The sequence below is a fragment of the Diospyros lotus genome, chromosome 2, assembly GCF_014633365.1.
Source record: "Diospyros lotus cultivar Yz01 chromosome 2, ASM1463336v1, whole genome shotgun sequence".
NCBI classification, from domain to species: Eukaryota; Viridiplantae; Streptophyta; class Magnoliopsida; order Ericales; family Ebenaceae; genus Diospyros; species Diospyros lotus.
Window position 1 is genome coordinate 8,566,605 of NC_068339.1, and position 14,689 is coordinate 8,581,293.

Below are 14,689 nucleotides of genomic sequence, written 5' to 3' on the forward strand. Positions count from 1 at the left end.
CACCTTTTCAATTGATCTATTTTAATTTTTATTATAAAATATTAATTATTTTAAATTTAAAATTTAATAAAAAAATATTAAAATATTAATGATACCTCTATTTTGTCACTTGTCATTAGAGTAGATTTATTTTTTAAAGTGTTATAACACTATTTAAAATTATAAATAAGTAATTTAGTACTCTAAAATGATACTTCTCCATGCTCTTAGTTGTTGAAAGGAAAAAGGGATAGGGACGGGAGCGAGAGCAAAGCTGAGGAGGAGGGATAGTTGTAGTCTTACTGCCATGTCTCTGCCATTGCTCAAGAAAGAAGATCATTGGCGTTTAAAGTTGTCAATATTGTTTCAAATACCGTTTCAAATTCCTCATTGGAATGAGATATGTTGATATGGGAGCATTTCGATACCAAAATTATATATGAGAAAGGAATGAGAATTGGAAAAAAAAAAAAAAAAAAGAAAGAGATTTGCCTAGATCTCATCTCAAATTTTAAATTATATTTTATTTCGATCAAAATTTTTATTTTGATCGAAATAAACATTTCAACTCGTTTCGATCAGTATAGATTGATGGCCAAGATTTTGACTAGCGTAAAACAAATACATGGCCATTTCGACCCAAATTGAATGATATTGACATGTATAATGAGTTAATGCCAACTAAATAAAAAGCTGCTAATTTAGCTCATAATTTAAAGTAGAAAGGTTTTTTTGGCTTTTTGAAAATAAATGGTTTAATTTTTCTCTTAAATTAAAATATAGCAGTTATTTTGATACTTTGCCTAAAAATGAATTAAATATTTAAATTTATCATCAAAATACATGTAAATAAAATTTAATATAAATTATTGATAATCATAATTGGATAAATATGATATTTATCGTAAAAAAGACTAGTCTTTTAAAAAAAGTAAAGCAAGACATTTTATCTTTGGTGAAATGGGACATATGCCCACAAAACACTAGTAGTGAGCCCATTTTTTTATTTTATGATATTTTAAAAAATAAAAATATATTTTGAAGTATAAAAAACTAGAAAAATTAAAAAAAATGTGTGCGCGCATACATATATATATAAAACATAGCTGGAAAAGTGTAAAAGGAACACTTTACAATGTCAAGGATATAAGAAGTGAATCTCATAAAACCTTACCCGCTAATGCTACAGAGTTAAGAGGTAGAAGAGTTGCAATTTTAACAACCACCCAAAAGGGAATTTTGGTATTTCTTGCCTTTTAAAATACTAAAAATGCCAGTGATTTAAAGTAAATAGTTTGGATCTCATATGAAATGGAGATTTTAAGAAAATGAGGAATCGAAATGTTGAAATATTTCATTTATGTTTTTATCATTTTCATACATTAAATTACTCATCTATTAAAGAAAACAAATCATTAATATAATTAATTTATATACCTCTTAAGGTAAACTGCTGAACCAACTTCAACTTCATGACTTGTTCAGGTCCCAATTTTAGTAACCATGCTTTTGACAACTAATTTTTATGCTTCCAAAAATTAATGATTAAACCTCCAACCATATCTATCAATATCCAAAATAATTTTAAACTGCCGGTATAAAACAAAATTTTCAACTGGAACAGAACAAAACTACTGAAACCTAAACAGCTACACTGAACAACACTGTGCCTTACACATCAAATGAAAGAATTTCAACATTTGCAACAAAACAGTCAGAATGGAAATGTTTGAAGCGGAGACTTTAAGGACCAACTAACTCTATATAAAGGATCAAAAGAGAGTGTTACATGTGCAAAGGCTCCCTACAGACACTGCAATTTTCTTGTCTTTTCTTTTCCTTCGTATTACTTGTTATATCACTCAAGAATGCTTTCGATGAAACAGATGGGGCAAGGGAAAAAAAAAAAAATATTTCAGTTTTTCGTTGACTTCTCAGTAATGCTGGTTACAGTGATAATCAAAGTAATTACATCTACAAAAAGGATTTAACTCGTTCTCTCAGGGGTACTACTCCAAGAAGAAGGTTTCACCAGGACCAAATGAAGCTTTCATTGGTTGATCGTGTCGCCTGTCCAAGCAAAGATCCATTTTTTGCGATCTGTGACAATTCCTCAAAGTCACTCCAATTCCTTGAGGAAATCGAGATTGTCAACGAAAACCTGCACGAATAAAAGCAGGGAATATCAAACTAAATGAACATAAAGTATAAGCACTAAAAATACAGTGAAGAATTACCAAAAACAGAAAACGAAAAAGAAATGGACGGTGAAACTTAATGTATACTGCCAGACAATTATATAGATCAAGTTCATCCAAAAACAAATTTTAGGATTCCAAAGTTCTATATATTTTTTTAAAAGTTTTCACTAATCCACTCCCCAGTGCGGAAGAAAAAGAAGTCAAAAATAGTTTTAAATGTCCCTCAAGTTTGTTAAAAAGAAGACATGATTTATCCAAATACATGAAGTTCCCATAAATTTCTTAGGTTTGGTACCATCACCATATGATTATTCAATTTGGATATATTTCATAGTAGGAATTTCTTCTTATACAACCTTGCAAACTTTTATTTCAAAAAATTCTCTCCACACATAGCAACACATCCTGACTCGAATACAGTAGTTCAATAACTGCATCTTACCTCCAGTATCACTCTAATTTTAACTAAGATATGGTTGTTATGAAGGCTATGCATAGATTATTTTTCGATGATCAGGAAATCTTGATCTGTTGTTGTCTCTTTCCTTTGTTCAAAAAGAAATGCCAATAACATTACATTATTAGTTGAAATCACTTCCAAATTCACAAGAACATATTGGTGGGAATGTGTGCACACTATTAAGGAACTCAAGTTCAGTATCTGAATAACTAAGGCACTAAATCAGACAACCAGATGCCAACTAAATCATATGAATATAAAAACTTGACATGTTCATTAGATAAAATTCAGAATTAATAAATCAATCAATAACAAGGTATAAAATCTGAATGAAGGTGCATTAGCTCTTCACTTCTAATTACAATCTTCATCTTTCATTCACAATTTAATCCCTTCAGCTAAAACTGAAATAATAAAATGTTTATAAAAAGTATTTTTTTGCTAACAATAGTCGAAAACTCCAGATATAGCAAGCTGAAAATGAAACTGGTTGCTAGGTGTCTTTTGACCACCTTCACATTTGAAGGGAAGATATGATTTGGACACAAAGCCCTAGCACTCAACTCACAACAAACAAACTGCTTGTAAAAACAACTTGTGAGTGATAAATAGAGATCAAATTGTTGGGACAGTTAATGGGCTTGCTCTGTTGGATTTGTTATTGTAGTGAGTTAGGCTTGATTTACATGTTATTGTTCAAGAGCTATAGCTCAAAGTAATCTCAGCAACACATCATGTTATAATTTGATTGACATAAACAAATACACATTGACACTTATGTTTGAACATAAATACATGCTTTGAATTTACATACATAGAATCTCTAGCTTCTTTCCATTATCATCTTCTACACTCAAATGGATGACCACTCAGCTCACAAAATCACAATTTTGATGCCAACCCAGAAAGATAATTTCATCCCTTTCTTCTACACAAAAGGTTATGGCCTAGACTAAAAAATGTGCAGTAACACAATTTTGCTTGTGCCTCAAAACTGTGCTTAAATGTCCCTGTGCAAATTTGAATCAATATGCTCAGAGGAAGCATTTCAGGCAAAAATACACTTGCTTTTGACAATCAGGCATGTGACATGAAACCCACATGGCATACAAAAGGAGTTGAAATAACTTGCTTAAAGCCCATCACTTCAATTTTTTGATATCCAAAGTTGAGGCAAATTCCAAGCACGTTTAGCAAAATGAAATGGTAAATGAATTGATCCCTTTGAAAGATGAGTATTGGGGTTTTATGGATAGCTTTAATCATCTTCACTGATTTAATTAACTTTTACTGTAATTAAATTCCACAAATCACTGTTTCCATACATGTAGAAACTATGTTGCTGGGCCAGTTTAGTTCTTATTCAACAGTACGTGAGGTAACTTTATGCAGTAATATTGAAAACATTACAATCCAGAATCAAAAGTTCAAGCAGATATGTAAAGGCCTGCAAAAGGCCAACAGGCATTCCCTGCAAGTATACTATTTTACAAGCATCATGAGACAAAGAAAGTATTAGAGTCAACAATAATGTCAAGGTATAAAGACATTAAGAACTGTACCGTTTTCCAACCATCAGGATCTAGGCATGCAGTGATCTTCGTGCTGATTCCAGGCAAGGGTCCAGGTTCTCTGGTAATCTTCCCACTATGGAGTTTAATCGCCTCTGCAGTTTTGTAAACGTCATCTGTTCCTATTGCAATCTGCAGTATTACATCATACCAATGACTTATTTGGCTCCATAAGATGTGTCACAAAGACAGAAAACAATTTTCTATTTTAACCAGGAAACGGATTGGGCGGAAGAAGGATTTATACTTGGGCGTAGGCATTTCCTTTCTCGTATTCAGTGACCCCATAGTTGTAAGTCAACTCCAACACAACATTTTTATCTTCAGGCCCATAGCCCATCATTGCTATGGTATACTGGAAAAGGGATCAGAAGCCAGTGTTAGCAAAATAATTGCATAATTTATATGGGCAAAATCTCAAGAAGGCTAAAAACTTCATAAATCTGAGTTTGTTTAACCATCTGATGCCACATGCTGACAACATATGTGTATCTATGGTCACAGGTCATCCTGGTTAACAGCTATATATCATGAGACACATCTGAAATATGTCTGAAATATGAATAATAGGCTCACATACTTAAGTTAGCATGTTTTCAAAATAAAAATCACTAAAGCCAAAATACTAATACCACACAAATTTCATCACTTAGAAACCGCAGCACATTAAAAATCACTTGCTACTATTATCATACAACAACAGTCAAACCTTAATCCCACTGCAAATGCATGAATTCTAGTTCTCCAACCATCTCTACCCATGATCTGTAAGGCCATTATATCCCATGTCAAATTTAAAGGTTTCCCATCAAGTTTAATTTGGTTTTCTTCTATATCATTTGCTACATACTTCTTTCATACCATCCACTGGCCTCACAAGTCACAAAAGCATTTACAGATCTTCTTGTCACATGTCCAAACTATTTTAATTGTCTTGCCTCACAGGTGCATCTATTATCATAATCTAGAATTAAAATGCTCAAATGTCTCTTTGAGAAACACCTTGAAGTGTTTGAGGGATTGGATGCTTTTCCTCGACAAGAAAAAATGTTTTCTTGATTTGGTTTTGCATTTTATTTTGATTATGTACAAATGCAGAGCCATGAGATTATAATGTTTGAGCATATAACTTTGACTCAGAACCATATTGATTATCCTAATATGAATGGTACTTGCAGCAAACCAGAGAAGAACATAGGCATTGGTTTAAGTAATAGAACATGCATATAACTGTTTATTTCCTCAATTATAATTATAGGGCATTCCCATTCATTTCATGGACCCATAAGATTTTTCTTGATTTAATTTTCATATTTTTCTGGACATAGCACTTAGTTTTGCCCTTAATGCAATTCCTGACCTTGAGTTGGAAACAAGAAAAATTTTGCTCGCAAGAATATCTACTAATTCACTGTGAATCTGTTACCTAGACAGGTATCTGCTAATTGGCTATTACCTTGACATACAAACAGGAACCATGTTTGAAAGATTTGGTCAATGGAATATACTGTCATCGGTACCCAGCCAGCTGCGTAAGAGTTGAGGACTGATAAGTAGTATTTATCACATGTTTCTATCTTACTTATAGGGGTAAATAGGCTGTCATATCTATTTAAGGCTCACTAGATAATGGGTGGGCAGTCAGGATCTCTTTTTAGATGAGTTACATACACATATAGCTATAGATCCATGTCAAACTAAATAATGCGTTCAGAAATTTGTAAGAGATTAAGCTCTGAATTCCTCCATTGCAACTTAATCCTTGCAGCTCTTTTTGTAACATGAAGTGCTACTTTTCATCAGACATGTAAAAAAAGGTTTGTTCTAGCAACTAGAAGTGAGTTGTCGACTCAATACTTCAACAATTTCTGTTAATCACGATTTAAAAGTTATGATTAACATATGAAGTGAAGAAGTTCATCAAAAGAGCTGCATCAGCTGTCCGGATAAGGCAATGTCACAGAGGAAATTCTTCTGAAACCTCATGAAGACAGATCAGAAGCCAGAAAAGAAAAGTAGGCCTACTCCACTGAGCCACCGACAGTGGCAATAAAGGGATAAGCAAGCAACAGTAAGAGCCCTTGATAGTGGCAACAATCCACTAAGTAGTTGTTAAGTTATTGGGTTTTATGTCCTTGAATATATTTAATTTTCCTGAGTGCTGAACTTTTCTTCAGAAAGACTTGCAGTGCTATTTTCACCACTTGCGACCTTGGCAAGAGTACCTTAGTTCATGAAACATAGGTAAGAAATTTCACAGTCCAAAGGAGAAATGCCAAGTTACCTTGTATTCAGGGTTATCCCTTTTCCGTAAAAGCTCCATACCAAAGGCCTAAACAGCAGAGGGAAGTATTCAGATAATTATACAGGCATAAAATCAGCATCGGCAGAAGTAAAGAGGTTACAAGCAATGAAGACAATAATTTACGGAAGGTACAGAAATGATGGCTATGTTCCCGATGGAAAGATAATCTTTTGCTTATTAATTCATGAGATCCCACCTTCTCGTAGAAGTTAATAGACCGATCAAGATCACCAACTCGAAGCATCACTTGGCAAAGGGGCTCAGGTGTAGGGCCTCTCTCAAGAAGCTCAAACTTATAACCATCAGGATCTTCAACAAACGCAATAACTGTATTGCCACCTTTAACTGGACCAGGTTCCCGGGTAACTTTTCCACCCTTAGCCTTTATGAGATCCACAGTTTTGGCAACCTAATCATATGAATGTGCTCCAATATGATCAGACAGGTTCATGAATATGCTCAGAGAGCAAATGTTACCGAACAACATCCAAATTGAATATTTTTGCAGCATTGCTTGTCAAGTGCCTAAGATGAGGGTTATTTATTTTTTTCCCCAGTAGAAGATAGTCATAATGCCATGTCAAGTCAAAGATGCAACAATGTTTAGGTCAATCCAAGAGAAGAAAGAAAAAGGAAAAGGAAAAATATAAACAGAAACTTGGACCAAGAAAAAAACATCAGTTCTCTTGAAAGAATTTATAGCTTACAATCCCAAGTCTAATTCTTAGGGTTCAAAAATTGGTACTAGCAGCAGCAAATTCCAGCAAACTACTTTTCATTCAACAATGTTAATTCAGAAGCAAAAAAAAAAAAAAAAGATGATCACAGTCCTGTTGTCCATTGATATATGTTTACCATTTTGAGGCATGTTTAAGCATACACAACTGAAAGAAGACAATGGCACTTGTGAGTTTCAAGGTAACACAACATTAACTTTTGCTGTATTTAAACTACAGTTGAACAATGTCAACAGGAAAATTTTCAATAGAAACTTACATCTTCTACTGCAATACCAAAATGGCCAAAACCTGTTCCAATATCATACTTCTCAACTCCATAATCTGCCAGCAACATCAGGACAGAACAATTCAAATATAATTATTATCTGCAGATATTTATTCAAGCTCAACAAATTGTTATCTAATTCAGAAGGTTTCAGCTGGTTTACTGTATGTCAGTTCTATAACAAAGTGTGAATCTTCTGGCCCATATCCAAGAAAGGCATTTGTGTATCTCTCCTCAGGTATGTCACGTTTCCGTAACAGCTTCATCCCCAAGCATTCAGTGTAGAATCTGCAGCCACGATTAGTTTGACCAAAAACATCATCACTGCTGAGAAGAATAACAAATTAGAAGACCACCAAGCAGGTCATGCTATATTGAAGAAATGTACTTTATTGTCCTGTCCAAATCCCCAACACGATACACAACATGGAGCATTCTTCTCTTATCCTTTTTAACCCACTCTAGAGCCTCTTCTTGGGTAATAGCAGTGCTGGCTTGTGCCATATTTCCGGCAGCACGAATCGCCATGTTGTTTCCTTCTGCTCTCAACAGTTTAGAAGCTTTCAGGCTGAACAACTGTGATTGTGGAACTGCTGAAAAATTTCAGAGGCAGTAAGTGTTCAATAAGATCATAACCAGAAGTCAGTCTCACCTATTTACCAAATAGAAGATACTTCAGCACAAAGATGGTCCCCAAGACCTCCAAATACATTAAGCATTGACACTATTTGATATAAGAATCATCATTGAGTATATGAATCTAAGAACTCCAACTTTCCATCCAATTTATTTGAAAATGAATTAAAAAAGAAAAGAAAGAGAGAGATAAATCAACTAACAAATTGGTCAATAAATCTATATCCCATCAAAACAACTGGTGTATTCAGAACACAGAACACTGGGATTTTCTTCAGATAAGCTCACATGGCGCTTAAGCTCAATCAGTGTCCCAAGCAGTTAATGTAACTTTAGTGGAGTTCAATGTTGAATAAAAAGCCTACTAAATTTACTCATTTTACATTAGATTTGGCCAACAAGCCAAGCCATCCAACATACATATTCTAAAAACAGAGAAATGCCAGATAATAGAAAATACAGCAGATAAGAAAAAGCAAGAAATGGACACCCACATAACCGCAGCCCCCAATTTTATCTTCTTTAGCAACATGGCTAGGGAGCACTCAACAAACCCCTCAATCACCAGTCATAAATCTCTCGCAGTTCTTATACCCAACCCATTCAAAATTGCTATCATGTGAAGGCGCGTTTTCCTTGCGGACAAGCTAAAGTTCCAGAACGTCAATACTAATAGCCTATTAGCTACGTCTACAAAATTTGAAACATTGTGACTAACAAAATGAATAATCTCTAAACAAATTTCAGGTAAAGAAAGCCCAAATTGTCATAAACTAGTCATCAATACAAACCCCCGGACATACAAAACCGCAATACTAACAAATTCAAATAGTCAACCAATCAAGCTCAAAGGCGACCCCCAAACTACGCATAGCAAATTGAGCAAGCATAGAAAGTAAATAAAAAGACAAAATTATGGGGTCGGAAGAATTAATTTTACCACTGCCGAGATGGAAGAAACTGAGCCTCCGATAGGGATTCGGGAAGAGGGAAACGCCGAGGCGAGGGGAAGACGACCTGAAGACAGAGAGAGAGGGGCGAATGGACGACGCCATGGGAATTATCCTCACCATCTGCTTCTCTATCTATCTCGCTCTCTCTCTATATACAAACAAAGAGAGATATAGAAATGGCCGGCGCCGATTCTGTATATGCTTTGCGTATGGAGAAGCTGTGTGAGAGAGGAGTGTGAAGTGAGGGTGAAGAGCAAAGTGGCTATGGTTATTCCGATGCTGTACGGCGGAAGAGGGTCACGTCTTCCCCCTTTGCACCTGTTTGGTTTCGCGGGTTTCATATTCGGACCCGGTGTGGGAATGTCTCCGGGTTCTTGGGCCACTTGGACTTCCCGCTATTAGGCTTGTCGTGGGCCAGCCCGATCAGAAATAAAGGTAACTTCTGGTTTTATTTTTGACATTTTTAGAGTCTTAATGAGCTATCTTAATTTTTAATTATTTAAATATCACATAAAGATAATTTATTTGAGTTATTCACTTAAGAAAGGGATATTTGAAAAAAAAAAAAAAAGAAGTCTTAAACGTTAAAAAAGTAAATCTCATAAAATTTGTATGAAAATGGTTACAATCATAAGGAATCTTGGAGGACTTTATCCAAGTCATTTTTACAGGACACACTATGATTATTTCTGATATTTTGGACCATAGAGTTTTTCTTATAAAAAAATCACTTTGATAAATTTGTTTATTTTGCAAAAATATGATTAAAAAAATAAATCATATAAACTCAAAATGCCATAACCTCCTATTTGATTTTAGAGAATGCAATGACAATTTTCCTCATATATTTTTTTCCATCACTCTTATGTTTTAAAGAACGTAAAGATATTATCCTAGCAATTGGTAAGTATCACTCAATGACATAAAAAGGCAAAAAGAAGGAGAAATAGTTGGGTTCATCAGACCTAATGATTGTTGAGTTTTTATACAATAAGAGATCATTAGAGAGAAATAGAAAGAAAGGGAGGAGAAAGAGAGGCCACTATATTCGAAATAGAGAAAATAGAAGAAAGAAAGAAATATGGAAAAAAAAATTGAATCCCAGAGAAATAAAAGAATGAGAGCATTTTGGATATTTTTATCAAAATTTAATGACAATTTCTAACAATTGGGAACTAAATTATTTAGAATTTTTAACCTAAAAGTAGGTGACTTTTGAAAATAGAGGGGAGATCATCTTAAGTTAGCCTTACTTCATGGGAGATTAATGTATTCTATTGTTATAAAAATGGATCAAACCACACAAGAAAAAGTTTAGGTAGAATTTACAAATAAAATAAAAATATAGAAGTTGGAAAGTGAGGATAAAACATAGATGAATTCAAAATTGTATTACAAAAAAAATATCTATTTTAAAACTTTTAAAAAATTATTTCAATAAAATACTTTTAAAATTTTTTATTGTAAATTATCAACAAAATACCCATTTTTCACTCATTCATCAATTCTGCAATGAACTTTAAAAATTTCAATTCTAAACTAAATTTTCAAATCTATATCAACTTTATAACACTAAATCTTAACTTTTAAGAAGGTTATCAATATCAAAATTTCTCTTGATTTCATCACACTTTATTTTTTCATTAAAAGGATATAATAATCATTAAGTAATTAATAACATTCTATTTTATGCATTTTCATTAGTCTCTCATACAACCATTCGCTATTCTCTAAAATTAAAAAAATATATATTTTATATTTTTCTTCATTTTATTTCACTACTAAATATCTCACTAATCCTTTATTTGCAAGAGATTAGTGTTACATTGCCAACTATATCTTGGATCCCATGTGTGGTACTTTGCAACCAACCCAACCATCGTTGTACTAAGTCGGCTTTCTCAAGCCTTCTTCCCCTCAAGCTATAGCTACCTTTTAGAGAGAATTTTTTCTAGAGAGAGAAATTTTGTTCCTTAATTCTTCTAAGTTTAGTATATAAATATAAGAAAAAATGACATATTCTCATTTGAACGAGTGACATTAAATAGGTGCTACACGTTCTCGCAAAGGGATAACTCATAATATGACGTTAAACCAAGAATATAGTCAAAGAAAGTAATCCCTCTAAAGACATGATAATTCTCTCAAAACATTTTTAACATATTCGCGTAACATTTAACCAATCAACCACACAACTAATGAGCATTAAAGTTGATATGCCCAAGGCCTTTGATAGCATGAAATGGTCACTATTATTTTGGACCATGGGGAATTGAGTGGATCTAGCAGGGCCTTACTCACCTTTTTATTTGTCCTCCCTAATTGGCCTCCAAGGAACAAAATTCACCCGCCAAGAGGACTACGCCAAGGAGATCCCTCCCTCCGTTCTTGTTCATCCTGGGTATTGTCCCATTTGCTTATGAAATCAGAGGAACAAGACCTGATTAGAGTCGAGGTATCAAAATCTTCCCCTCGTGCTAAGTTGCAGCAAATCATCTAACATTTGTTGACTACCTATTCATATTTTGTAATGCTCACACATTTAATGCCAATGAAGTTTTTTATGTCTAAAAATCTATAAAAAAGTTTCGGGACAAATCATGAATCCTACCAAATCCGGAAGTATTCTTTAGCAAGAATTTAACAAGATTCCAAAAGCAAAATTAATCTGCCAAGGCACATGGGTTTGCCCCAATACTCTTCTAGTTCCAAATACCCTGGTTCAATGGCGGAGTTAAAAAAGATTTTTAGTTTGGATCAAAAAATAGATTTATTAAATTATTAAAATATTTACTTGCAAATATACTAATTTATTAAAAAAAATTATCATGAATTTTAACATACTTACTTAAATTATTTATTAACTAATATTACGTAACAATAGAAATTTAAATGAACAATAACCAATAAAGGTACTAACATTTTCAGTAAGCATCTCAAACAAAAAAATTCCACTTTCTACTAGTAGCCCAATGAATAATGAACCAAACATCATTCTTAAGACACTTGACATAGATAAACATAATAATTATATGTATGATAAAATTTAATAATGATAATGTAAAATAAAATAAAAGAAGAAGTACATACTTAAAATTGTAGACAACGCTCTTTTAAATTGACAAAATCTTCAAGGATAGAATTTGTAGTAAAAGTTTCAGCAATCTCTCTTTCAATATATACAACTAAATTATTTGCAAGAAAGTCTTCTCCATCTTGTTTCGAATCCTTGCTTTCATAATTTTCATTGTTGAGAATACATGTTCACTGTTTGCTGTTGAAACTGGAAGTGTTAAGACAAATTGGCCTGTCAACCAAATGATAAGAATTTGCCTTTCTTGTCTTTGCTAATCCTTGACACAATTCAAAAATTGAAGACAAATTTTGTAGCTTTGGATGCCTTGGAATGTCCTTATGGAAATGCTTTAATTGACAATTCAAATTAATTCTTTTTTGCTCAAAAAAATCAAGAAGATAGTACTTCTTTGCAAGACTACAAATATCATCAACATGAAATGCTTTGTAACCATCCTTTGGATCTAATGAAGAGCTGAGTGACAAAAGTTCCATTGTTTGCTCATTAAACTTGCTATCTAACTTTTGTAATTGGAAGTCAATGGTTGAATTGAAGATATCAAAATGATAATGATGCTCAATAGTTATTTGATTATGTTGTCGACAACCACGACCTTCAATATATTGAGTATCAAAATCTGTAACATCTATTTCATGAAACCTAAAGAAATCAACAACATTTTCAATCATTTTTTTTTTCAACCATCATCTCGCAATTCTAGAATAAGTTCCTTTGTACTTGAAACCAACTGCATAACATTCAAAATATCTTGAGACTTTTGTTGTAATGCTTGACAAAGAATTTTAGTTATGCCCATGATCTCCTTCATCAAATGTAAATTAAAAGCAAACTCAAAAGAAGTTATCATCTTATAAGATGCGGTAGCATTTCCTCTTTGAGAGTAATTTGAGCCTTCACTATAAATTTTTTTAAGCACTAAACAAGATTCATTATACCGTCGTAGAAGACTGCATATAGAATAAAAATGAGAACCTCATCTAATATCACTAGCTCGCTTTAGTATGCCTATTTGGTTAGAACCTCTACTAGTTTCAAGCTCACCAATAGCTTCCAAGTGTTCAAATTCAAATATTTGGGCAGTTTGGAATTGATCACGACCCTTAAAAGAAACAATGATAATATTAATAATGAAATTCAAATTCTGAAAGAATTGATAAATAAAAGGAATTTCCTTAAAGGCAATAACCAAGGCTAATTGTAACCAATGAGCAAAACAATGTACATAATAATCACAAGGACATTCATTACGAAATAATGCTTGTAATTCATTCTATTCACCATGCATGTTACTAGCACCATCATATCCTTGGCCACAGATATTTTGAATATCAAGGTAATGATGATGAAAGAGTATTTCACTAATAGCATCTTTAAGTGTCATAGATGATGTGTCTTGAACATGATAAAGATAAAAAAATCTCTCTTTTATTAAACCATCTTTGTCAACAAATCTCAAGACAAGAGCCATTTGTTCCCTTTTGGACTCATCACGTGCTTCATCAACAATAATACAAAACTTAAGAGTCCCCAATATCTTTGAGAATTTGATTTCGCACTTTGTTTGCTAGAACATGTAAAATCTCTTTTTGTATTTGAGGTGAAGTATACTTGGTTGTCAATGGAGCATTTCTTAGAACAACATCTCCAACTTGTTCATTGTAAGATGCCAAAAGTTTAATCATTTCAAGAAAATTATCACTATTTCTTGAATCAATAGTTTCATCATTGTAATACCTGAGAAATTTGGATTAATTAAAAAGAAGCAATTTATTAGAGAAATGGGATTTCAGAGAAAATTGGTATATGAATAGCCCGAAAAATTGACCAAATCGACTGTCGGGAGTGCCCTAGAGCCGAGATGCCAAAGGAAAATGATGTGGCATTAACAAGCACCCCGAGATAGGATTTATGGTGCTAAAAGAAATTGGATCGGGAACAGTTTTCGGTACAGCAAAAATGCAGCTGCCAATTAGGCTGCAATACCGAATTGTTATAGATGACTTCCCGGAAGTCAACGGAAACTTGAAGATGCTTCGGTTTTTCATAAGGAACAACCCTTCAATAGTTTCAGGAAGAAACGAAGAGGTTTAGGGCCAAAACGAAGATTCGGGCCTAAGTGTAATTTCTTAATTTTGCCAGAGGGAGGTCGAAATGATATTTTTTCAGAATCTTTGGGGATGAAATGAAAATTATAAAACTTATAGGTCGCAATGGCAGTATTGGGAAGCTTAGGGGCTTTAAGGAAAGGAGCAAAAGTTCAAATGAGAAAAGATAGGGGTCAAAATGCAATTTTCAAAAGTTGAGGATGGAGCAAATCTGCCATGGCTGACCAAGCTTTCTCTACCACCTCCCATCACCGAATTCGGTGGTGAGAGACTCGAGGAAAGTGGCCTAGGATGCTCTTGGGTCGAGCTTAGGGCGACATTGACCAAGATGATGACCAATTTTGCATGATTTTCGGCCGTTTTGTGGATGAAATTTC

General features: G+C 33.5%; 1 protein-coding gene across 2 annotated transcripts; it reads right to left on the reverse strand.

Moving 5' to 3' along the window:
* Window positions 1-1,629: 1,629 nt before the first annotated feature.
* Window positions 1,630-9,389, reverse strand: LOC127795598 (probable lactoylglutathione lyase, chloroplastic). Of its 2 annotated transcripts, none has more exons than XM_052327378.1 (9): window positions 9,098-9,389; window positions 7,910-8,111; window positions 7,685-7,809; window positions 7,513-7,577; window positions 6,713-6,925; window positions 6,496-6,543; window positions 4,459-4,566; window positions 4,203-4,343; window positions 1,630-2,140 (listed from the first exon to the last, which is right to left on the reverse strand). In XM_052327378.1, the coding sequence occupies exons 1-9, from the start codon at window positions 9,228-9,230 to the stop codon at window positions 2,099-2,101; spliced, it is 1,077 nt and encodes a 358-aa protein (XP_052183338.1). In that variant the 5' UTR covers window positions 9,231-9,389; the 3' UTR covers window positions 1,630-2,098. The 2 variants fall into 2 exon arrangements, with proteins under 2 accessions (XP_052183338.1, XP_052183337.1); XM_052327377.1 differs by having other exon boundaries at window positions 7,910-8,114; window positions 9,098-9,387.
* Window positions 9,390-14,689: the final 5,300 nt, after the last annotated feature.

Excerpts from the sequence above, each read along its gene's own strand:
- LOC127795598 (XM_052327377.1), bottom strand. The coding sequence starts at position 9,230 with ATGGTGAGGATAATTCCCATGGCGTCGTCCATTCGCCCCTCTCTCTCT. Across the intron at positions 4,567-6,495 it reads GGGATAACCCTGAATACAAG|TATACCATAGCAATGATGGG; the intron begins GTAACTTGGCAT and ends TCCCTTTTCCAG. Across the intron at positions 2,141-4,202 it reads ATCCTGATGGTTGGAAAACG|GTTTTCGTTGACAATCTCGA; the intron begins GTACAGTTCTTA and ends TTATTCGTGCAG.